At 40.0% G+C, this 25,579-nt stretch overlaps 1 protein-coding gene across 12 annotated transcripts in view; it reads left to right on the forward strand.

Annotated features, from left to right (window-relative positions):
• Window positions 1-25,579, forward strand: part of TAF1 (TATA-box binding protein associated factor 1) — a 73,690-nt gene that overhangs the window by 28,731 nt on the left and 19,380 nt on the right. For 10 of the 12 annotated variants that reach the window (XR_010319800.1, XM_064278535.1, XM_064278538.1 and 7 more), the window contains exons 23-30: window positions 2,260-2,473; window positions 2,934-3,099; window positions 4,218-4,429; window positions 7,253-7,361; window positions 7,587-7,685; window positions 8,407-8,584; window positions 23,676-23,743; window positions 24,929-25,051. Coding sequence is in view for 11 of the 12 variants with exons in the window: in XM_064278535.1 (XP_064134605.1) it covers window positions 2,260-2,473; window positions 2,934-3,099; window positions 4,218-4,429; window positions 7,253-7,361; window positions 7,587-7,685; window positions 8,407-8,584; window positions 23,676-23,743; window positions 24,929-25,051 (1,169 nt within the window). In the remaining variant the exon portion in view is untranslated. Of the gene's footprint in view, window positions 1-2,259; window positions 2,474-2,933; window positions 3,100-4,217; window positions 4,430-7,252; window positions 7,362-7,586; window positions 7,686-8,406; window positions 8,585-22,137; window positions 23,430-23,675; window positions 23,744-24,928; window positions 25,052-25,579 lie in introns of those variants that run through there. The other 2 variants (XM_064278537.1, XM_064278547.1) reach the window with 2 other exon arrangements.

The raw sequence follows: 25,579 nt of genomic DNA on the forward strand, positions 1-25,579 counted from the left end.
GAAGTCTGGCTTTGTCTGGGAGGGCAAATTGAAGACATGCTGCCAATCTACTACTGCCTCTAGTTTGTATCTGGTGCCTGGCCAGGCCAGGGCTATCAGTGCTGTACTTAAATAAGCTTTCTGGTTATTCATCCTAGAAGGTAAAGGTTTTTAATGTGGAATCCATAAATGAATTTGAGGGTTTGTCCTTGAACCCCCTAAATTACATGTGAAATTCTGTGCAAATGTGCATTTTCATGGCTTCCAGAGATTTTCAAAGGAATCTTAGACCCTAAAAATAATTAAAAATTACTAACTAAAAACTGCCAAAGTTTGGGGTAGGGATGATGATGAAGGTCTGAACTGGGCTGTGATATAGACATTAGGAGTGAGAAAAGAGGGAAAATCAAGGTGACCTTAAGATTTTACTTTGATGTTACTAGAAATGTGGCTGTACCATTAATTATTAAAGCAGGAAATTTTAAAGAAGCAGGTTTAAGAAGGGAACATGTAATATGTGGAGTTTGAGACATGTTGAGTTTGAGGTCCCCATGACAGTTCTGAGTGTAGATGTCAAGCAGGTAGTTGAAATTTTGGGTATAGATACTGAGAGAGTGGATAAGGGATTAAGATGGAGATTCACGTGACTGTGCTCCTTCACAGTAGTTTTTCCTGTGTTTTCCCTTCTCCATAAAAGCTTTATGTAATTTTGTTGTTCTGACTACTTCGTAAAAATGTTGTGATGTAGCCCTTCCACCAATATGGTCTTCTAAGTCCTTGCCATTCCAAGTGTGGTCCTGGGCCAGCAGCAGTATCTGTGTCTCATGGGAGCTTGTTAGAAATGCAGGATCTCAGACCTCACCCAAGACGTACTAAATTAGATTGTGCCTTTTAACAGGATCCCTAGGTGATTCCTACTCGTATTAAAGTTTGAGACGCATGTTGTTGTTAGGTGCCGTCAGGTCGGTTCCGACTCATAGCGACCCTATGCACAACAGACCAAAACACTGCCCTGTCCTGCGCCATCCTTACAGTCATTGTTATGCTTGAGCTCGTTGCTGTAGCCACTGTGTCAGTCCACCTCGCTGAGGGTCTTTCTCTTTTCTGCTGACCCTGTACTCTGCCAAGCATGATGTCCTTCTCCAGAGACTGATCCCTCCTGACAACATGTCCAAAGTATGTAAGACACAGTCTCGCCATCCTTGCCTCTAAGGAGCATTCTGGCTGCACTTTTTCCGAGACAGATTTGTTCGTTCTTTTGGCAGTCCGTGGTATATTCAATATTCTTCACCAACACCACAATTCAAAGGCATCAACTCTTCTTCGGTCTTCCTTATTCATTGTCCAGCTTTCACAAGCATATGATGTGATTGAAAATACCATGGCTTGGGTCAGGTGCACCTTAGTCTTCAGGGTGACATCTTTGCACTTCAACACTTTGAAGAGGTCTTTTGCAGCAGATTTGCCTAATGCAATGCATCTTTCGATTTCTTGACTGCTGTTTCCACAGCTGTTGATTGTGGATCCAAGTAAAATGAAATCCTTGACAACTTCAGTCTTTTCTCCATTTATCATGATGTTGCTCATTGGTCCAGTTGTGAGGATTTTTGTTTTCTTTATGTTGAGGTGCAATCCATACTGAAGGCTGTGGTCTTTAATCTTCATTAATAAGTGCTTCAAGTCCTCTGCATTTTCAGCAAGCAAGGTTGTGTCATCTGCATAACGCAGGTTTTTAATGTCCTCCAATCCTGATGCCCCATTCTTCTTCTTATAGTCCACCTTCTTGGATTATCTGTTCAGCATACAGATTTTATTTTCCAATTTTGGGTAATATAGATTTTATTATCCAATTATATTGAGAAGCATACTCTAGACCTTGGGATCCTAGACTTGTTTCCATGGTGTCATTTTTCCCCCCCTGGGTGCTTGGGTGCTTTTCTTTAATGTGATCATCAACTACTTCCTGCTTGGGCTTTTTTCTTGCATGTTGTCCAGGGGAATCAGAATATAGCTACTTTCTCTTTTATCCCCTATAGCAAACATGTATCTCTTTGAGGTTCTTTCATAACTTTTTGTACTTGTAAAAACAAGAAAATTGGCAGGGAAACTGAAGTCAGGAAAGGACAGCTAAGTGCACTTTTGGAGCTGGTGGGTGACTCGTGCTTTCTGTAGACCCATAGTTTTGTTGAATACTGAGCTGTGAGATCTCCACTCAACCCCAAGAAAATGGCCATTTGGGAGGGTAGAGGGTATGTTTGGAAATCTTCTTCTGCCTTGCAGCAGCAGGCTCAGCAGCATCAGGAAACAATCACAGAGATGATGACACAGCTTCTGTGACTAGCCTTAACTCTTCTGCCACTGGCCGCTGTCTCAAGATTTATCGCACATTTCGAGATGAGGAGGGGAAAGAGTATGTTCGATGTGAGACTGTCCGAAAGCCAGCTGTCATCGATGCCTACGTGCGCATACGGACCACAAAAGATGAAGAATTCATGTGAGTATTGGTTGTGCTTTGGCTTCCCCTTTTCCAGTGTAATAAGGAGAATGATAGTGATGGTGGGGAATGTTGGTGGGGGTGGGTGCTTGAATTTTGGTAACAGGATTCTATAGTTTCCCTAGAAGTCTGCCTTAATTGAGAACCATCTTGCTTTTTTAGAGCTTTGGGTTTGAACAGAACCAGATCACAGGGAGAATTCTAAATTCACCACAAAATAAAGGCATGATTTTAGTTCCATGGATCCTGTGCATTGTAGTTGGTTGGTTTACAAAAAATCTTTGGGATTACTTGAGGAGCTCTTATTCTGAGAGAGGCACCTCTTGGTTACGGGAATGGCAAGCAGCCCCTTTTATTTCAGCCTGAGTGGATTACTTCAGCTCTGAGATGTTAGCTGTCAGGACAGTCTTCTTGGTTTAGGTTTGCTTATGCTCCTGTGATTTTTTTTCCTGTTATTCAGTCGAAAATTTGCCCTTTTTGATGAACAGCATCGAGAAGAGATGCGAAAAGAGCGACGGAGGATTCAAGAGCAGTTGAGGCGGCTTAAGAGGAACCAGGAAAAGGAGAAGCTTAAGGGTCCTCCTGAGAAGAAGCCAAAAAAGATGAAGGAGCGTCCTGACCTAAAAGTAAGTATAACGTGTTGTGATCACAACTAACAGAAAGGGAAGAAAGCAATGCCTTTTTACTTAGCTTTTGGCATACTCCCTTACTGTGAATGAGGGCAGTGTTGTAGAAGGTCATTTAAATTGATGTGGTTACTTGCATGTTACCAGTACTAGTTACCAGGCCCAGTTTGGTACCATTCTTGTTGGATGTCATTTTACACTTTATCCATTTGAGGTGTTTTCTAGGAGTTGAGGTAGGTTTTTTTAAAAAACATATGCTTTCATATATTTTTATAAATATATACATCTTGTTTTAAAATTGTACGTATTAACAAAAGGAGAAACAAAAATAAAACAAGTTGCTTTGCATAACTTGGGGATTCCGCATGTTACTGTGTATTGTGACTGTAATGTGCACTGTAATATGAGGCAACTGTGATATAGTGGGAAAAGCAGTGGAGTTGGAGACAGAAGATCTGGATTCATGTTCTACTTAATAGCTCTCTGATGTTAACCTCTCCAATCCTGTCTCACAGTGTTGTTGTATTAAATGATATAATGCTTGGGAAAGTACTTCATAAACTGTGTTCAACAAATGTAAAGTGGTGTTACTAATAGGTACTGAAGTCATTAAGTATTTCAGTGTTGTTTTCTGGCATGTATTATGATACAGTATTGACCCCACTTCACAGGTAAACCTGAGGCTTAAGATACCATAGCCACCCAGTTGCAAAACTGAGATGGAGACTTGGTGGCGTTGAGCCTTTTTCTTGTTTTGACTGTAGACTGGGAGTACACCCATGCTGGCCAGCTGTGCTGTCGAGTGCAGACTTGGGCTTCAACAGCCTTTCTCCTCCTGCCTGTTGAATATTTTCATGGTTCACAACTTAAATTGGGGGTGGAAATCATCCTCTCCCTTTTTTCCTTGCTTTATTTGTAAAAAAGTGTTCAGTCTGTGGATTTCATTTAGTTTTTAATGTGTCATTCAATGTGGCTTCTGATTGTTAGGTACATAATAATTCTATTAGAGCAAAAGTTTTGAGACTGCCCTTGTTTCTCTCCTGCCTTGTATGTATGTCTTAAAGCTAACATCGTGCAGCCTACTTAACTCTGACATGTTGACACTTTTCCTTTTGCAGCTGAAATGTGGGGCATGTGGCGCCATTGGGCACATGAGGACAAACAAATTCTGTCCCCTTTATTATCAAACAAATGCTCCACCCTCCAACCCTGTTGCCATGACAGAGGAGCAAGAGGAGGAGTTGGAAAAGACAGTCATTCATAATGATAATGAAGAACTCATCAAGGTCGAAGGGACCAAGATAGTCTTGGGGAAACAGCTAATTGAGAGGTAAGGGATAGCAGTCAGGAAGTACCGCGGGGAGAGATCTGTTAGAGCTTGGTGATGTTGATGGGTGGCAGGGGTAGGGGTAGGTAATAAGGGTGCATGTGTTCTCTCAAAGGGTACCAGGAACTTGGATGGATTTTCCTCAGTAATCCTTGCCAGTAATGAAAATGACCAAGGGCATGCTACCTAACTTTCCTTATTTACAAAATGGGAATACAGCCACTCTTATTAGAACAGTTACGATGCTAAAACGAGAGAGAGTATATGAAGCGTGTAGTACAGCGCGTGGCATATAGTAGGTGCTCAGTAAATACTAAATCTCTTCCTATTCTACTTCCACTTGTAATATTTCTAAGACCCCTAGCCTCAGAGCATTCTGATAATGGATCATCTAAAAAGCTTAAGGAGACATACAGACCATGAGCATATGTGTCCGTTGTCCTCAGAGAGTTATTAATAGATAATCAAATGAAGTTTTTAATTAAAAAAAAATTTTTCCCTATCTTTTCTGTTTGAAAATTAAAAACCTGCAGAAAAGTTGAAAGAATAATACAATGTACTGTTCTTCTAAGTTCACCATTTGTTAACATTTTGCCACATTTGCATTATACATGTAAAACTTTTTTTTCTTCCCCAAACCATTTGAAAGTAAGATGAAGGCATCATGCCATCTCACTCCTAAACTCTCTAGCACACATCTCCTAAGATTAAGGACATAGTAAGATGGCATTGTTAGCATACCTAAGAAAATTAACATTAATTCAATAATATCTAATATTTAGTCCTTATTCAAATTTCCCCACTTGTCTCAATAATGTCTATTGTCGTCTCCTAATTGAGGTTCCAGTCTCAGTTCAAACATTAGATTTGGTTAAATTTTTTTGTCTCTCTTAATCTAGAACTGTCCTCCCCACCCTTTTTTTTTTTTTTGGACAACATTGACTTTTTTTTAAGAGTCCAGGCCAGCTGTCTCATAAAATATCTCACAGTCTGGATTTATCTGATTGTTTTTTATCCATGAGATTCAGATTAAATGTTTCTGGTAACACTACTTACATAGGTGATTTTATGTACTTTCTGTACTACATTAAGAAGCATATAATGTCAGGTTGTCCCACTATTTTGATCATCTCGTTACAGTGGTGGTCCCCCGATCCTTCTGTAAATAAAGGCACGTTTTTCCCTTTCTAGTTAATATGTGGGGTGGTAACTATAAATATCCTGTTCTCTAACAGTCTTTCTCTCAGCGGTTTTAGCATCCATTGACGATCATTGCCTAACTTAAGTTATTACATTGGGAGTTGCAAAACATTAATTTTTCTAATTCTAGTAATCCTACATTAGTTGGCATTCTTCTATAAAGAAGAGGTTCCCCTTCTTTTTTTGTTTGGATGATGTTACGGATTTTGAAATTGTTTCTTTTGTAAATTTAATGTATCATAATCCATTAACATCATTATTCTTTTCGATGCTCATATTGTCTAAAATTTGACCCCTTCAAGCCAGATCCTGTGTTCTTTTCAAATAGCTCTTATTATAGTCTTTTGAGAACTTCTTGCCTTCTGGCATGAGATGTCCAAAGCTCTCCTTGAACTTTCCCTGTCCCAGACCTAGAATCAGCCATTCCTTCATGGAGCCCTGATTCCTTTAATTGGGAAATAGTGTTTAGAAACCGAGGTCTGAGTAATAGGTATGCTCATGGCTACTGAGATGTCATTGTTCTAGGCTCTTTTAGTGGACAAAACTGGGAGGTGTACATACATTTAAAATCATGAGTTCTTTAGCGATACCTTTCAGTTCGAATTGTACCTGCACGTTCTTGCTCATCTTCCCCCATTTCTTTATCTGATTTTATTCATTTGCTTTGTTCTATGGCATGCACCGAATAGCTTCAGAATTACTAGACCAGTACTATTAGCAGCAACACACCTATGAAGTTCTAGATATTTTTTGTAGTTTATTGTCCTCGGACTATATGCTACTGAAGTTGTACGGTCGGGACTATACTTAAAAAATATTTGGATTAATTATTTTTTGTGTGTAATTATTTTATCAACTTGATACAGAGTTAGATTCATTTCTTTCAGTTTGTATTCAGTTTTGGGTTCTTTTTTCTATTGTTATTGATGTAATATATCGATGTCTGTAACAGTCATTTTAAAATTTTTATTGTGGTGAAATACATATCACAAAACACTTGCCCTTTCAACCATTTTTACATGTACAATTCAGTGACATTACATTCTCCGTATTGTGCACGTATCATCCACTATCCGTTTCTGGATTTTTTCATCACCCTTAATGGAAACTCAGTACCCCTTAAGCAATAGTCATGATATTTTGAAGCAAATCAGAGAGGGGAAATGTGACCATCCTGATCCCTTACAATACAAGGGAAGAAGGTGAACGGGCTTTAATGACTCAGGGAAACCCAAACTAGTTTGTTTTTTTCAGACCAGGTTGTAATTTCTTCCTTTTTTTCTGTTCTTGAGTGAGTTAAGTTTCATAGCCTTTTAACCCTAAGATAGAGTGTTAAGAGATGGAAGGTTTCTTGAAACTCCTTTAGCCTAGTTACCTTATTTTCCAGTTAGGAAACTGAGGTGAAGTTGTGACTTTGCCTAGTTCTTTATTAATCTGGAGATCCTGTAATGCCTTGCCTGCTGAGCCTTAGAAGGTGGGTGTCTGGCCTTTGGTTTGGCTTTTCCCCCCGCAGGCTCATACTCAGGTACTTTGGAGTTTTTCATTGTAGTTGCTTTTTTGGTGGCGGGGGGTGGGGGAGGACTACAAATTGTGACTGTGCGTTACGAAAGTGTTAATTGATTGCAGTGCGGATGAGGTTCGCAGAAAATCTCTGGTTCTCAAGTTCCCTAAACAGCAACTTCCTCCCAAGAAGAAACGGCGAGTCGGAACCACTGTTCACTGTGACTATTTAAATGTAAGTATCTGCATTGCTTCTTTCTGACCAGATGGTGGTCTCATTCATTACTCTCAGTCTTCTAAGCCATGAGTCTGACACAGCCTTAGATTTTATTTTGGTCTTGTCCTGAGAATTATGTATACTGTTCATTACCAGATTTCCAAAATATATTTGTCTAGCTAGGAAATGTTGGCTTTTTGCCTAAAGGAGCATTCTGATTTTTTGTTTTTTTTGACTCCTTAGAGGCCTCATAAGTCTATCCACCGTCGCCGGACAGACCCCATGGTGACACTGTCATCCATCTTGGAGTCTATCATCAATGACATGAGAGATCTACCGAATGTGAGTTCATTGTATCAGATATCTATGCTAGTGATGGCAAGGCCCTTTGGTTTGTCTGATTTCAGACAGAGGGTGGTAGTGTATAGACATAGGTACTGGAAACTCCTAATTCTTTTTTTTTTTTTTGGTATTTTTTTATTGTGCTTTAGATTAAAGTTTACAGAGCAAATTAGTTTTTCATTAAACAGTTAATACACATATTATTTTGTGACATTGGTTTCCAACCCCACGACATGTCAGCGCTCTCCCCTTCTCAACGTTGGATTCTCTGTTACTAGCTTTCTTTTCTCTCCTGCCTTCTCATCCTTGCCCCTGGGCTGGTGTGCCCATTTAGTCTCATTTCGTTTTATGGGCCTGTCTAATCTTCGGCTGAAGGGCGAACTTCAGGAGTGACTTCAGTACTGAGTTAAAAGGGAGTCCAGGGGCAATACTCCTGAGGTTTCTCCAGTCTCTCTCAGACCAGTAAGTCTGGTCTTTTTTTGTGAGTTAGAATTTTGTTCTACGTTTGTCTCCAGCTCTGTCCAGGAGGAAACTCATAATTCTTTGGGAAATAGTTTTTTTTTTTTTAATAGTTTAGTAGAGGACGCAGTTAGACCTGCTCCATCTAGAAAGATTCCTTTGAGAGTTGATTCCTTTGAGATTAAGATTTGAGAGAATCTCTAGGAGTTGACTCTGGCAAGTGTTTTTTGCTCATGGATGGTGCTGGCTCTTGTTTGCACAGACATACCCTTTTCACACTCCAGTTAATGCAAAGGTTGTGAAGGACTATTACAAAATCATCACTCGACCAATGGACCTACAAACGCTCCGTGAAAATGTGCGAAAACGCCTCTACCCATCTCGAGAAGAGTTTAGAGAGCATTTGGAGCTAATTGTGAAAAACAGTGCAACCTACAATGGTAAGAATCACCTGTTTCTTGACTGCAAAGGTCACTTTTCAGATCCTAATTTACCGCTTTGTTTCTGTTGTTGTTAGTTGCTTTTGAGTTGATTCTGACACATGGCAACCCCGGGCATGCAGAGTAGAACTGCTCCATAGGGTTTTCAAGGCTGTGACCTCTTGAAAGCAGATGGTCAGGCCTGTCTTCTGAGATGCCTCTGGGTTGGCAGTTCAAACTGCCAACTTTTTGTTTGTGCCACCCAGGGACTCCTAATTTATGCCTTAAACAAAACAAAAACCCAGTGCCGTTGATATGCCTTACTGGTCCTAAATGCAGATTAGATTGGACTGATTTAAAGGGCCTAAAATGTATTTGAGCATTTGGGGGTCTGAAAATCAAGTAGTATACATTTTCAGTCATTTAATAAGTATTGCTTCTTTTTTCTATTCTTGCTAAACGTATCCCCTGGAGAATTTGGATTTAATTTGTTAAAATAAAACAGTTGCATGGGGCGGAGTTGGAGGAAGTAATCCTAGGTAAATAGGCATTCGCTGTTGATGGAACCTGTGCAGAGTATGTGTTTATGACCATATTTGCTGCGTGTGAATCTTTGACTTGGTCTACAAATCTGTTTAAATAAAAAAAAAACCCAAACCCATTGCCGTCAAGTCAATTCTGACTCATAGCAACCCTATAGGACAGAGTACAACTGCCCCAAGGAGCACCTGGTGGATTCAAACTGCTGACCTTTTGGTTAGCAGCCGTGGCACTTAACCACTATGCCACCAGGGTTTCCAGATCTGTTTTAGGGGCTATCATATGTCCACTTTGCTCAAAAGCTGGAAAGGCAAGGAGAAAGAAATGAATTCTGTTTTTTGAGTCTTGAACGGGGGAAAATAATACAACTTTTGCATGTAAAGGATAAAATTTTCTGGTTTCCAGTTGTATCCCTGAGCACAGATTCATAAATAGTAAGTGTAGAGATTAAGATTACAGGTAGATTGTTCATCATGTTTTAGCTACTTACTAATTGAGTTACCTTGGACAAGTTATTTAACTTCTTTAGCCTCAGTTTTCTCATCTGTAAAAATGGAACAGTACTGGTAACTAGAGATTTTTTTTTTATATTTCATAAGGAAAAAAATGAGGGAGTTTAAAAGGTCAGAAGGAATTCTTTTGTCATTTTTTAAATTTTATTGTGAAAATATATACAGCAAAACATACCAATTCAACAATTTCTACATATGTAGTTCAGTGACATTGAGTATATTCTTCGTTATACAACTGTTATTGTTATCCTTTTCCAAATTGTTACACCAGCATCAGCATAAACTCAACTGCACCCTAAGCAAAAACTCCCCTTTTCCCCTTCCCTTGCACCCCTGGTAAACATTAATAATCTTTATATACAGTATTGACTTATTTCATATAAGTGAGTTCATATGGGATTCATCCTTTTGCCACTGACATATATTGCTCAGCGTAGTGTTTTTGTTAGGTTCATCCGTGGTATGGCATGCATTTTACAGCTGCGTAAATATTGCATTATATGTATAGTACCACATTTTTTAAACCCATTTATCTGTTGAGTCCCCATGCGTCTGTCAGTTTGTTATACCATGGGGGCTTTCGTGTTGCTGTGATGCTGGAAGCTATGCCACCGATATTCAAATACCAGCAGGATCACCCATGGCAGACAGGTTTCAGCTGAGCTTCCAGACTAAGACAGACTAGGAAGAAGGACTTGGTGGTCTACTTCTGAAAAGAATTAGCCAGTGAAAACCTTATGAATTGCAGTGGAACATTGTCTGATACAGTGCCAGAAGATGAGCCCCTCAGGTTGGAAGACCCTCAAAATGTGAGTGGGGAAGAGCTGCCTCCTCAAAGTAGGGTTGACCTTAATGACATGGATGTAGTCGAGCTTTCAGGACCTTTATCTGCTGATGTGGCACAACTCAAAATTAGACAAAACAGCTGTAAACATCCATTAATATTCGGAACGTGGAATGTACTAAGTACTAATCTGAGAAAATTGGAAATTGTCAGAAAGGGAATGGAACGCATAAACTTCGACATCCTATGCATAAGTGAGCTGAAGTGGACTGGTATTAGCCATTTCAAATCGGACAGTCAAATGGTCTACTATGGTGGAAATAACTTGGAGAGGAATGATGTTGCATTCATCGTCAAAAAGATCTATCCTGAAGTATAATGCTGTCAGTGACAGGATAATATCCCTGTGTCTACAAGGAGGAGTAGTTAATATGACTCTTATTCAAATTTACGTACCAACTACTAAGGCCAAAGATGAAAAAAATTGAAGATTTTTACCAGCTTCCACAGTCTGAAATTGATCAAGCATGCAGTCAAGATGCATTGATAATTAGTGGCAGTTGGAATGTAAAAGTTGGAAACAAAGAAGGATTGGTAGTTGGAAAATATGGCCTTGATGATAGAAATGGCACCAGAGATCACATGATAAGAATCTTGCAAGACCAATGACTTCTTCATTGCAAATACCTTTTTTCAACAGCATAAACAAGCGACTGTATACCTGGAGGAAACCCTGGTAGCATAGTGGTTAAGTGCTACAACTGGTAACCAAAAAGGTCGGCAGTTCGAATCCACCAGGCACTCCTTGGAAACCCTATGGGGCAGTTGTACTCTGTCCTGTAGGGCCGCTATGAGTCAGAATTTACTCGACGGCAGTGGGTTTGGTTTTTGGTTATATACCTGGACCTCACCAGATGGAATATGCAGGAATCAGATCAACTACATCTGTGGAAAGAGATGATGGAAAAGCTCAATCTGATCAGTCAGAGCAAGGCCAGGAGCTGACTGCGGAAGACCATCAGTTGCTCCTATGCAAGTTCAGGTTGAAGCTGAAGAAAATTAGAACAAGTCCACGGAAGCCAAAGTACAACTTTGTGTATATCCCACCTGAGTTTAGAGACCATCTCAAGAATAGATGTGACATGTTGAACACTAATGACTGAAGACCAGATGAGTTGTGGAATGACATCAAGGACATCATCCATGAAGAAAGCAAGAGGTCATTAAAAAGACAAGAAATAAAAGACCAAAATGGATGTCACAGAAGACACTGAAACTTGCTCTTGAATGTCGAGTAGCTAAAGTGAAAGGAAGAAATGAAGTAAAAGAGTTGAACAGAAGATTTCATAGGGCAGCTCGAGAAGACAAACTAAAATATTAAAATGACGTGCAAAGATGTGGAGACAGAAACCAGAAGGGAAGAACATCCTTTGGCATTTCTCAAGTTGAAAAAACTGAAGAAAAAATTCAAACCTCAAGTTGCAGTATTGAAGGATTCTATGGGAAAAATATTAAATGACGCAGGAGGCATCAAAGGCAGATGGAAGGAATACCCAGAGTCACTAGACCAAAAAGATTTGGTGGATGTTCAACCATTTCAGGAGGTAGCATAGGATCAGGAACCGATGGTACTGAAGGAAGAGGTCCAAGCTGCACTGAAGCCATTGGCAAAAAACAAGGTATTGATGGAATACCAATTGAGATGTTTCAACAAACAGATGCAGCACTGAAGGTGCTCACTTGTCTATGCCAAGAAATTTGGAAGACAGCTATCTGGTCAACCAACTGAAAGAGATTCGTATTTATGCCTATTCCCAGGAAAGGTGATCCATCCGAATGTGAAAATTATTAATACCACACGCAATCTTGGATCAAGTAGACGCATGAGACTATGTTGGCATCTCATGTCTGGAGGGGAGATGAGAGGGCAGAGGGGGCCAGAAGCTGCCCAAATGGATACTAGGAGACAGAGTGGAGGGGAAGGACTGTGCTATCTCATTAGGGGGAGGGCACTTAGGAGTGTATAGCAAGGTGTATGTAAATTTTTGTATGAGAGACTGACCTTCTTTATAAACTTTCACTTAAAGCAAAATAAAAATTAAAAAAAAAGAAAGCAAAAAAAATCACATGCAAGTAAAATTTCATTTAAAATAGTTCAAAAGTGGCTGCAGCAGTATATTGACAGGGAACTGCTAGAAATTCAAGCAGGATTCAGAAGAGGACGTGGAACGAGGGATATCATTGCTGATGTCAGATGGGTCCTGGCTGAAAGAGAATACCAGAAGGATGTTTATCTGTGTTTTACTGACTATGCAAAGGAGTTCGACTGTGTGGATCATAACAAATTACGGACAGCATTGCAAAGAATGGGAACCTGTACATAGATCAAGAGGCAGTTGTTGGAACAGAACAAGGGGATACTGCGTGGTTTAGAGTCAGGAAAGGTGCATGTCAGGGTTGTGTCCTTTCACCATACTAATTCAGTCTTTATGCTGAGCAAATAATCTGAGAAGCTGGACTATATGAAGAAGAACAGGGCATCAGGATTGGAGGAAGCCTTACTAACCTGCATTATGCAGATGACACAACCTTGCTTGCTGAAAGTGAGGAGGACTTGAAACACTGATGAAGATCAGAGACTGCACCTTCAGTATGGGCTACACCTCAACATAAAGAAAACCAAATCCTCACACCTGGACCAATAAGCAACATCGTGATAGAGAAAAGATTGAAGTTGTCAAGGATTTCATTTTACTCGGACCCGCAATCAGCACCCATGGAAGCAGCAGTCAAGAAATCAAAAGATGCATTGCATTGGGCAAACCTGCTGCAAAAGGCCTCTTTAAAGTATTAAAAAGCAAAGATGTCATTCTGAAGACCAAGGGTGTGCCTGACCCAAATCATGGTGTTTTCAGTAGCCTCATATACATACATGCCAAAGCTGAACGATGAATAAGGAAGACCAAAGAAGAATTGAAGCCTTTGAATTGTGGTATTGGCAAAGAATATTGAATATACCATGGATTGCCAAAAGAATAACAGATCTGTTTTGGAAGACATACAGCCAGAATGCTCCTTAGAAGCAAGGATGGTGAGACTACGTCTCATGTACTTTGGACATGTTATCAGGAGGGGCCGGTCCTGGAGAAGGACATCATGCTTGGTAGAGGGTCGCTGAAGAAGACAACCGTCAACGACATGGATTCACACAGTGGCTGTGACAGTGGGCGCAAGCATAGCAACGATTGTAAGGATGGTGCAGGACTGGGCAGTGTCTCGTGTTGTACGTAAGGTCGCTGTGAGTCGGAACCTACTCGAGGGCACCTAACAACAACAGCAGCTGTCAGTTGTTTCTACCTTTTGGTTACTGTGAAAAGTCCTACAATGAACATTGGTGTACAAGTTTCTGTTTGCGTTTCTGCTTTCATTTATTCTGGATATATACCTAGGACTGGGATTGCTGGGTCATGGGGTAGGTAGCTCTTTGTTCAACTTTTTGGGGGAATCGACAAACTGTTTTCCATTGTGGCTGTACCGTTTTACATTCCCACCAGCAATGGATGAGGGTTCCTGTTTCTCCACAACCTCACCAACACCTGTTAAACTTTTTTTTTTTTCATCATTGCCATTCTGATGGGGGTGAGGTGTGGTATCTCATTGTGGTTTTGAGTAGCATCTGCCTACTGGCTAATGACGAGGAGCATTTTTCCATGTGCTTGTTGACCATCTAAATATCCTCATGGGTGAAATGTCTGTTCAAGTCCTTTGCCCATTTTTTGATTGGGTTGTTTGTCTATTTGTTGTTCATTTGTAGAAGTATTTTATGTATTTTGAATATGAGGCTCTTATCAGATGTCTGGTTTCCAATTTTCTCCCAAACTTTAGGTTGTCTTTTCACTCTTGATAAAGTTCTTTGATGAACACAAGTATTTAATTTTCATGAGGTTCCATTTACCTGCTCTTCCTTATGCTGCTTGTGTTCTGATAGCTCATTGTGAAACAGGAGGTCTGATAACTTTGTCCATACGTTTTTTTCTGAGAATTTTATGGTTTTAGTTTTCACGTTTAGGTCCTTGATCCATTTTGAATTGGTTTTTATGTATGGTATGAGGCTAGGATCCTGATTCATCCTTCTGTGGGTGGAAATCTTATTTTCCTGTTACCATTGTTTATTTTATTGTATTTTAGGCGGACATTTACAATGGAAATTAGTTTTTCATTCAAAAATTTATGCACAAATTATTTGTGATACTGGTTGCAATCTTCTGATTGTGTCAGCAATCTTCTCATTGTGTCAGCACTCTCCCCTTTTCCACTCCAGCTTCCCCGTGTCCATTCATCCAGCTTTCCTGTTCCTTCCTGACTTCTCATCTTTGCTTTTGGGCAGGTGTTGCCCATTTGGTCACATATTTGCTTGATTGAACTTAGAAGTACGTCTATTATGTGTGTTGTTGTTGTTTAGTTTCATAGGCCTAATCTTTGGCTGAAGGGCAGACTTCAGGAGTGGCTTCAGTTCTGAGTTAGCAGGGTGTCCAGGGACCATAGTCTCAGGGGTTCCTCCAGACTCTGTCAGACCAGTAAGTCATTTGTGTGTGTGTGTGAATTTGAATTTTTTGTAAATTTTTCACCTGCTTTGTCTGGGACCCTCTGTTGTGATCCCTGTCAGAGCGGCTGGTGGTGGTAGCTGGGTACCATCTAGTTCTTCTGGGCTCAGGCTGCTGGAGACTGGGGTTCATGTGGTCCCTTAGTCCTTTGGACTAATATTTTCCTTGTGTCTTTGGTTTTCTTCATTCTCCTTTGCTGTGGATGGGATGGAACCAATAGATGTACCTTAGATGGCTGCTTGCAAGCTTTTAAGACTTCAGAGGCTATTCACCAAAGTAGGATGTAGATTATTTTCTTTATGAACTATGTTATGCCAGCTGACCTAGATGTCCCCTGAGACCATGGTCCCCAGCTCTCAGCCTCAGTGATGTGGTCCTTCAGGTCCCTTCAGGCCCCTGGATGTGTCCGGGAAGCTTCTATGACTTTGCTTTGTTCAAGTTGTGCTCACTTCCCCTATATTGTATGTTGTCGTTTCCTTCACCAAAGTTAACACTTATCTACTACCTAGTTAGCGATTTCCCTTCTCCAGTCCTCCTGTCCCTTGTAATCATCAAAGATTGTGTTTTTGTGTGTATAAACTTTTTCTTGGTTTTTTATAATAGTGGTCTCATACAATATTTGTCCTTTTGTGATTGACTTATTTCACTCAGCATAATGCCCTCTAGGTTCATCCATGTTATGAGATGTTTCATAGATTTATCATTGTTTTTTATCATTGCATGGCATTCCATTGTGTGTATGTACCCTAATTTATCCCTTCATCTATTGATGGGCACTTAGGTTGTTTCCATCTTTTTGCTGTTCTGAATAATACTGCAGTGAACATGGGTGTGAATATGTCTATTCATGTGATGGCTCTTATTTCTCTAGAATATATTCGTAGGAGTGGGAATGCTTGATTGTATGGTATTTCTATTTCTAGCTTTTTATGCAGGTGCCGTATCATTTTCTATAGTGGTTGTACCATTTTACTCTCTCACCAGCCATGCAAAAGAGTTCCAATCTCACAACTTCTCCAACATTTTTTTTTAACTTTATTAGTGCCAGTAATGTCAGGGTGAGATGGTATCTCATTGTAATTTTTTTTTCCTTCAATCAGGTGGGTATTTTTATTAAAGTGTCTGGTTAGAAGTGGAAGTACTTGCTTTGGTTTTTTTTTTTTTTTAATTTTTATTGTGCTTTAAGTGAAAGTTTACAAATCATGACAGTTTCTCATACAAAAATTAATATATGCCTTGCTTTACATTCCTAATTGCCCTCCCCCTAATGAGACAGCACACTCCTTCCCTCCACTCTCTCTCCTCGTGTCCATTCGGCCAGCTTCTGACCCCCTCTACCCTCTCATCTCCCCTTCAAACAGGAGATACCAACATAGTCTCATGTGTCTACTTGATCCGAGAAGCTTGTTCTTCACCAGTATCATTTTCCATCCCATAGTTCAGTCCCATCCCTGTCTGAAGAGTTAGCTTTGGGAATGGTTCCCATCTTGGGCTAAGAGAAGGTCTGGGGACGATGACCTCTGGGGTCCTTCTAGTCTCAGTTTGACCATTAAGTCTGGTGTTTTTATGAGAATTTGGGGTCTGCATCTCACTGTTCTCCTGCTCCCTCAGGGGTTCTCTGTTGTGTTCCCTGTCAGGGGAGTCATCGGTTGTGACCAGGCACCATCTAGTTTTTCTGGTCTCAGGCTGATGTAGTCTGTGGTTTATGTGGTCCTTTCTGCCTTCCCATTTTCAGGGGGAATGCTTTCAGCATTCGGAATGATGTTGGTGTTTGTTTTGTATAAATGTATTATTGTGTTGAGCAATTTCATTTCTCATCCTATCTTATTGAGAGTGTTTATCAGGAATGGGTGTCAGACTTTATCAAATGCCTGTTTTGCATTGATTGAGATGATCATGTGATTCTTTTCTATTTACGAGGTAGATTTACCTTGATTGATTTTCTAATGTTGAACCGTCCTTACATACCTGGTATGAATTCTACTTGGTTGTGGTGTAGTATTTTTTTTGATATGATGCCGAATTCTGTGGGCTAGAATTATGTTGAGAATTTTGCATCTATATTCATGAAACATACTGGTCTGTAATTCTCTTTTTTTGTGGTGTCTTTGCCTGGCTTTGGTATCAGGGTTATGCGGGCTTCATAGAATGAAATTGGGAATATTCTTTTTCTGTGCTCTGAAATAGTTTGAGTAGTACTGGTGTGAGCTCTTCTCTGAATGGTAGAATTTTCCAGTGAAGCCATCTGGGCCAGAGCTTTTTTTTGTTGGGAGTTTTTTAGAATTACCGTTCAGGCCAGGGCTTTTCTTTGTTGGGAGTTTTTTAATTACTTCTTTCATCTCTTGTTATGGGTCTGTTCAGATTTTCTTTCTCAGTTTGTGTTTGTTTAGGTAGGTAGCATGTTTCTCAAAATTTGTCCATTTCCTCCGGGTTCTCAAATTTGTCACAGTACACTTGTTTATAGTGTTCTGTTAGGATTCTTTCTGTTTGTCTGCTGTGTCTGTGATACTAAGCTATTATTTTATTTATTGATTGTATGTTCATTTTTTTGGTCCTTTTTTTTTTATTTGATATGTCAGGGCAGGCCAGGCATGCTTCACTGCTTGCTTGTCTGTGGGCACGGTAGCGCTGACCACCTTGTCCGGGTGGGCGGGGTAGTTGCAGGAAGGGTGAGCCCGCTTCACTGTTCACTGGTTTAGCAAGGTGGCTGAGGGTGAACTGGGCAGGCACTGTCTGCCTCCTGATGTTGGCTGAGCAGTGTGAGAGCATTCACAACCACTTGCCAGATGGGTGTAGGTGTCGGACGGGGAGTGGTATGGGCTTGCTTTGCAGCTGCTTGAGTGGTAGGAGGGGAAGGGCGATGCAGACCCATTGTGTCAGCAGGCCTGAGCACTGGGGTCCTTCTATCCGTAGCAGTGCAGGGGAGTCAGTAGGAGGTGTGGGAGATGGTATATGGGGCTAAGTGAGAGGGAGAAAGAAAAGAGGGAAAAAAGCAGGGACAGTATGATGGTGGGTGGTGGTGGGGTGGACCGGGGGTCTGACGGGAAGGGGAAGGATGTGGCATGTGGGGCAGAAGGGTGAGTGGTGGGAAAGTGTATTTCTCCGGTTACTGGGTGCTCTGTCTCCTGTTGGGAGCTCTGTGAAGTTGCCTCCCCGTAGTCCATGTCCAGGGTTGCTGCTGGCTGTTTTCTAAGATGGCAGTGCTGTACCACGTGTTAGTTGGCAGGGGGCCTCTACTCTGTATCTTTCATCCTCTGTGTTCCGTCAGTTTCTTCTTCCATTCAGTGTTTGATCTAGTTCTTTATCCCTTCATTTGATGCTTAGAATTCCAGTATTGATGTTTGTATATGTTTTACTTAGTTTTTCAAGTCTTTACTGAGAGGGAGGCATGGTACAACTGTCTAGGGTGCCATGTTGGCCCCTATCACCATTAAAAAAACATATTATTGTGTTAAGTGAGGGTTTACACAGCAGTTTAGGTTCCCATTCAGTAATTTCTACACAAATTGTTCAGTGACGTTGGTTACATTCTTCATAATGCATAAAGATTCTCATTATTTCTGTTCTGGTTGTTCCATTTCCATTAATCCAGCTTCCCTGCCTCCTGCATTCTCATCTTTGTTTTAAAGTAAATTGTCTGGTCTCATATAGGTGGTTTTTTAAAGGAGCACAGTGCTTACAGGCGATATTCATTGTTTTGTGAGCCAGTCTGTTATTTTTAGCTACAAGGTGGCCTTGGGTTTGTTTCCATTAAGTTTTGAAGAGTATCTCAGGGTAGTAGTCTTAGGGAGTCCTCCAGTTTCAACAAAAACCTGATTTTTGTTTTTTAGAAATTTGAGGTTCTGTTCCACATTTTTCTCACGTTCTTTCAGGGTCTATCTGTTGTGGCCCTGATGAGAACAGTTTGTAGTGGTACCTGGGCACTGCCTAATTTATCTTATCTCAGAGTTGGTGAGAGGCTGTGGGTGGTGTAGACTATTTGTCCTGTAGAGTAGTTTCCTCATTGAGTCTTTGGTTTCCTACATTCTCTTTTGCTCTGGACAAGTAGAGACCAATAGTTGTATCTTCGGTGGCTGCTTGCAAGCTTTTAAGACCCCAGGCATTACTCATCAAACTAGGATGTAGAACATCCCTTTATGAACTATATCCAGCACCTTTTGAAGAGACCCTTCCTTCGCCTTTGAAAGAACTTAACACCCTTGTCTAAGATCAGTTGACCGTAGATGTGTGGATTTATTTCTGGACTCTCCATTCTATTCTACTGGCTTTCTGTCTGTTACTATATCAGTACTAGGCTGTTTTAATTACTGTGGCTTTATAGTATGTTTTGAAATCAGGACGTGTGAGTCCTCCTACCTTACTCTTCTTCAAGATTGCTTTAGCTATTCAGGGTCCTTACTCCTTCCATATAAATTTGAGACTTGACTTTTCTATTTCTGTGAAGAATGCTGTTGGAATTTTGATGGGTTGTTTCAATTTTGCATTGAAAGTCACTAGATTTTAAGACCTTTCCCAGGCAGGCTATATCCCGTTTGTCTAGTCTCATCTCTAATGAGTGACCCCCCCCTCCCCGATCCATATCCACTTATATACTCCTGCTGCACTGACCATTATATTTCACTAAATAGCCCATGCTATTTCTTCATGTCTTTACCTTCTGCCTGGAATGTCCTTTCTTCCTTTTCAGTAGTGAATTTCCATTCATATTTCCAAGGTGAATTCATATCATCTCTTCAGAAACCCCGGCGACATAGTAGTTAAGAGCTATGGCTGCTAACCAAAAGGTTAGCAGTTTCAGTCCACCAGGCACTCCTTGGAAACCATATGGGGCAGTTCTACTCTGTTCTGTAGGGTTGCTGTGAGTCAGAATCAACTTGACAGCAACGGGTTTCGTTTGGTTTGGTTTTTCTTCATGAAGACTTACTCAAATTGCCCATAATGTCTATTTCTCCATCCTTCGTGCTTCCCAGCACAATTAATCAACTTTTATAGCTCTTACTGTATTATGCCATAGTTACTTACATATTTGACTCTCCCACCACTGTGACCTCCTAGGCAGACTTGTGTTATTCATCTTTGTATTCCCAAGGCTTAGCAGAACACCAGACACAAAAGGGATCTAAAGAATAAATTTATGTTAGTTCCAGCTGTCATTCAGGTTGACAGATAATTACTTAAACAAAAATTAAATGGGAAGGTAAGAGTTGAATTTTAAAGTATATAGCTTGAAATACCTATGGGATGCAGGTGGAGATGTTAGTAAAAAAAATAGAAATTTAAAAATTATAACCTCCACCTCGCCTTGTACCCCGCTATAGCTAACTCTTCTCTCTTCCTCGTATGCCAATGCTGGTAATAGTAGTAGTAGTATCACCAGCAGTACCAAGTACTTTACTTGCATTATCTTTTTTATTTCACCATAAGAAATCTCTAAAATGGGTACTATTATAGTCCTCATTTTACAGATGAATAGATGGGCCTATAGTGTTTAAATAACGTAACGAAGGAGGTCATAACTAAAAAGTGTCAGAGTAGACATGTGAATCTAGGTGTGTCTAATGCCATAGCCTGTGCTTTTAGCCACCATGCTCCATACACTCCTCTCCACTTCTTCACGTCCCTTTCACTCCTTAGAGCACTGCAGTTGCCTTATACTAAAGTACTAGAAACCTCCTAACTGTTGAATCAGTTGCTACATTTTAGAAATACTTTTTATTTAAATAAGTTTATTGAGATGTAATTCATATACCATAGAGTTCACCTATTTAAAGTGTACAATTCAGTATTTTTAGTATATTCACACAGTTGTACAACCACCACAATCTAATTTTAGAACATGTTTATTTCCAGTAAAAGAAACCTTGTACCCTGTTAGGAGTTAATCCCCATTCCTCCTCTACCCTCCACATCACCCCTGGGTAACTACTAATCTTTCTGTCTATAAATTTGCCTATTCTGGACATACCATATAAATAAAATCATAGAGTATGTGTTCTTTTGTGTGTGAGTTCTTTCACTTAGCGTGTTTTCAAGGGTCATCCGTGTTGTGACATGTATCAATTCTTTATTGTTTTTTATTGCCACATAATATTTCATTTTATGGATATACCACATTTTGTTCATCCGTTCTTCAGTTGATGGACACCTGGGTTGTTTGTACTTTTTGGATAATATAAATAATGACTGCTGTGAACATGTCATGTACAAACTTGTGTGTGGACTTTTGCTTCTTTTTTTTTTTGGGAGGTATGTACCTAGGTGTGAAATTGCTAGGTCATATGGTTAACTGTATGTTTAACTTTTTGAGGAACTGCCAAACTGTTACCAAAGCAACTGCACCATTTTACTTTCCCACCAGTAGTGTATGAGAGTTAGTTTTTTTCATGTCTTTGCCAATATTTGTTATTGCCCATCTTTATTATAGCCATCCTAGTAGCCACGGAATGGTATCTCATTGTGGTTTTTGATTTATGTCTCCCTAATGACTAAAATGATTAAAATGATGTTGAACATCTTTTCATGCGCTTAGAAATATCTTTCTTGAACTTCAGTATATTTGGCACTATTAATCACTTTTTCTTAATACTCCTTTCCCTTTCCCAGGAGTACTTTTTTAAATCGCTTCCTACTCTTCTTATTCTGCTAAGTCTCCTCTTCTGGTTCTTCCTCTTCATACCGCTCTTCTCATTCTGTATTGTTTCTTGGATGATTTTCTTTTTTTCATTTTTATGGCTTCAGCTACCATAAGTATACGGATATCCCTAATCTCTAGCCCAAATCCCTCTTCTGAACTCTGTACACATGTTTTCAGTTGCCTGCCAGACATGTCCATTTTTCAGTGCCCTAGTGGCAACTCATTGCCTGATCACCTATTTAGGTAATGGCACTACCACCTATCTGTCTAGTTCTACAACCTAGAAATGTTTTTTTTTTAATAATTTTTATTGTGCTTTAAGTGAAAGTTTACAAATCAAGTCAGTCTCTCACACAAAAACCCATCTACACCTTGCTACACACTCCCAATTACTCTTTTTTTTTTTTTTAATGAGACAGCCCGCTCTCTCCCTCCACTCTCTCTTTTCATGTCCTTTTTGCTGGCTTCTAACCCCCTCCACCCTCTCATCTCCCCTCCAGGCAGGAGACGCCAACCTAGTCTCAAGTGTCCACCTGATCCAAGAAGCTCATTCCTCACCAGCATCCCTCTCCAACCCATTGTCCAGTCCAATCCCTGTCTGAAGAGTTGGCTTCGGGAATGGTTCCTGTCCTGGGGCAACAGAAGGTCTGGGGCCATGACCACCAGGGCCCTTCCAGTCTCAGTCAGACCATTAAGTCTGGTCTTATGAGAATTTGGGGTCTGTATCCCACTGCTCTCCTGCTCCCTCAGGGGTTCTCTGTTGTGTTCCCTGTCAGGGCAGTCGACAACCTAGAAATCTTAACATTTATTTCTCCCTCTTCCCCACTCTTAAAAATCACCAAGTCCCATAGATTTTATCTTCTAAATTTTACTTGAACCATTCCCTTTCCTCTTTCTCTCTGTCTCTGTTGCTTCTGTCTTAGTTGAAGTCCTTGTCATCTCTTGTTTGACCTCTTGCAGCAGTTTGCAGACTTGCCCTCTGCTTCTCACCTTAATTCCTGACATTGTTGACAGGATGTTTTTGTAAAACACAAATTTGAAAAATGGCTTTCTGTTGGCTGCGAGAACTTTGTAATATGGTCCCTCTTGCCTTTCCAAGTTCATTTCCTGTCCTTCCTCCACACACACTTTTATTCTAGTTGTACCGAACTTCTTGTGGTTCCTAGTGTGAAATGTGCTATTTGATGTTTTCATGAATTTGCTTACTTCTGTGTGTTTGCATACTTTTTCCTCCCTCAGGAATGTCTTTCCCTGTTTTCTACCCGATGAACTTCTACACTTCATTATTGACTCTGCTCAAATGTCAGTCACAACAAGCCTTGCCATTCCTCTCCAATAAGCAGATTTAATTGTAATGTCCTTATCTCACAGCAACTGTTAAATTTGTCCGTTTGCATTTATACTCAGTTTTTTAAAACTGTACTATGGAAGTTGTCAAAACATGTATACAAAATGAGAGAGAAGAGTATAATAAATGTGTGGAAGGATTATGAATCACGTATTGATCTCTTCCGCCATCCATAAACGAATTGTCATTCCCCATCCATGGTATCATTTTTAAAGTATTAAAGGCAGTAGTTTCAGCAGTAGGCATACAAAAAGAAGCGTTAAAAATTAGTTCATCCATCCATATTGTGTACCTACTATGTGTTCACCACTAAGAAATGGAGATAAGACTGGTGTCTGTCTAAACCAGCAGCTAGGCTGGTGTCCAGCACATACTAGGTGCTTAAGTAAACATGGAGTCCCTGGGTGGTGCAAATGATTAACACTCTTGGCTGCTACCCAAAAAATTGGAAGTTCAGGTCCACTGAGAGGCACTTCAGAAGAAAGGCCAGGCAATCTACTTCTGAAAAATCAACTACTAAAAACCATATGGAGCAGAGTTCTACTGTGACACACATGGAGTTACCGTAAGTCAGAATCAACTTGATCGCATCTGGTTTTAACTAAACATATTGAAAGGATGGAGGGATGGTGGCAGCTCTTGCCTCCTGTTTTTAATGGTCCCATCTCTTATTGTTCCTGTATAATTTAGGGCCAAAGCACTCACTGACCCAGATCTCTCAATCCATGCTGGATCTCTGTGACGAAAAACTCAAAGAGGTAAGACATGTAAGACATTAAGAATGAGAGAAAGAAAGACAGTGGAATTTGAAGGTGAAGGGTACAGAGTTGAGAATGTAACAAAAGGAAGAGTAATATGGGGAGTAGCAGGTCTTTAGTATGTGAGGGCTGGAAGGGACTTTAGAAATCATATAGTACATTCCCTTCCTTTTGGAGATGGGAAAATTGAGATCTGTAGAAGGAAATTTCTTGTCTTGGGCATCTTGACTATTAAATAGTAGAGCTAAGATTAAGATCTAGTACTTAACTCTTGAAAAGATCAAGGAAAATAACTTCATAGGAAGTCAGCTGGAGTACCAAAAAAATATTGTGGCAGCTTAAAAGCTTACAAAAACACAATATGATTATATTAATATTGAAGTAGACATTTCACAAAAGAGTATAACCAAATGGCCAATAAATGAGAAAAGATTCTCAGCTTGATTATCATTGGGGAAATGCAAATTTAAACCACCATTGTTGTTGTTGTTAGGTACCGCCTAGTCGGTTCACACTCAGTGCGACCCTGCGTATAAATAACAGAGTGAAACATTGCCTGGTCCTGCGCCATCTTCACAGTCATTGCTATGTTTGAGCTCATTGTTGAAGCTACTGTGTCAATTCATCTCATTGAGGGTCTGCTTTAACCACCGTTAAATACCACTATGTACCCATGAGAAAGACTAAAATTAAAAACATAATAGTAAGTATTGGCAAGGATATGGAGCAACTTGAACACACATTTTTTACTAGTACAGCATCTGAAATGAATTTATTGGATTAAGTCCCCTTACACAAAAGTCACTAAACAACAGTAATGCACAGTATTTTTAGCAATAGTTTTACAGCAAAAACTGAGAATATGATAATAAAAGCCAACTTGGTGAAGATGTTTCTGTTGTGAGAGCTGTTTTTGATGCCCAGAGGTGTATATTTTTGATATCTACAAGAATAGAACACAGAATACCTAAAGGAATAGTTGGCACATCCCTTTTGACTCTTCTCACTGGAACAATCATTTCTCTTATCTGGACTTTTTGCCTGGAACTGAATAGTAGACAATTTGAAGTTAAACTTTCTGGGATAAGTACAGTAGACAGCTGAACCTTAAATTATCCTTAACTTTTCTGTGGTGATTACACTTCAAGGAAACCTCTGCCATTGCTTTGCTTTCTTTTACTTCAGAAAGAAGACAAATTGGCTCGTTTGGAGAAAGCTATCAACCCCTTGCTGGATGATGATGACCAAGTGGCATTTTCTTTCATTCTGGACAACATTGTCACCCAAAAAATGATGGCAGTTCCAGATGTAAGTGATCTCTGTGCTAAATATTGTGAGGATAATACAGGGGAAAGGGAAGGACTATAAGGCATGCATGTATATGTATGTTGGGGAGTCTGGGGGTGGTCTATGTTAGTTCAAACTAGTATATAATTTAAAAATATTTACCGTTTTGCTGCCTGTGGCTATAGAGAGCTTCTTCACTTCCTGCTGACTTTCGGTGTTTGAATATTTCTTTAATAACCCTGGAGGGAATTTAGGATGCCAGCTAACGGGAGGCTTTTGATTTCAAGGTGATTTTTGACAAATGACAATAATGATAATTACTTAGTGTTTGTTGTCTTTTGTTTTACTTTTTTGTCTTTTACAACTTCATGGCAACGCTACCGTGTTGACTCTGTGGGTCGTTTGTTGTAATGATCCTCCACAGGAATTCTGAACTGAGGTTTCTTTTTTGCTGTACCATTTGCCATTGAATCAGTTTCAGCTTATGGCAACTCCAAGTGTTTCAGAGTAAAGCTATGTTCCGTAGGATTTTCAGTGGTTGATTTTTCG

The sequence above is a fragment of the Loxodonta africana genome, chromosome X, assembly GCF_030014295.1.
Source record: "Loxodonta africana isolate mLoxAfr1 chromosome X, mLoxAfr1.hap2, whole genome shotgun sequence".
NCBI lineage: Eukaryota > Metazoa > Chordata > Mammalia > Proboscidea > Elephantidae > Loxodonta > Loxodonta africana.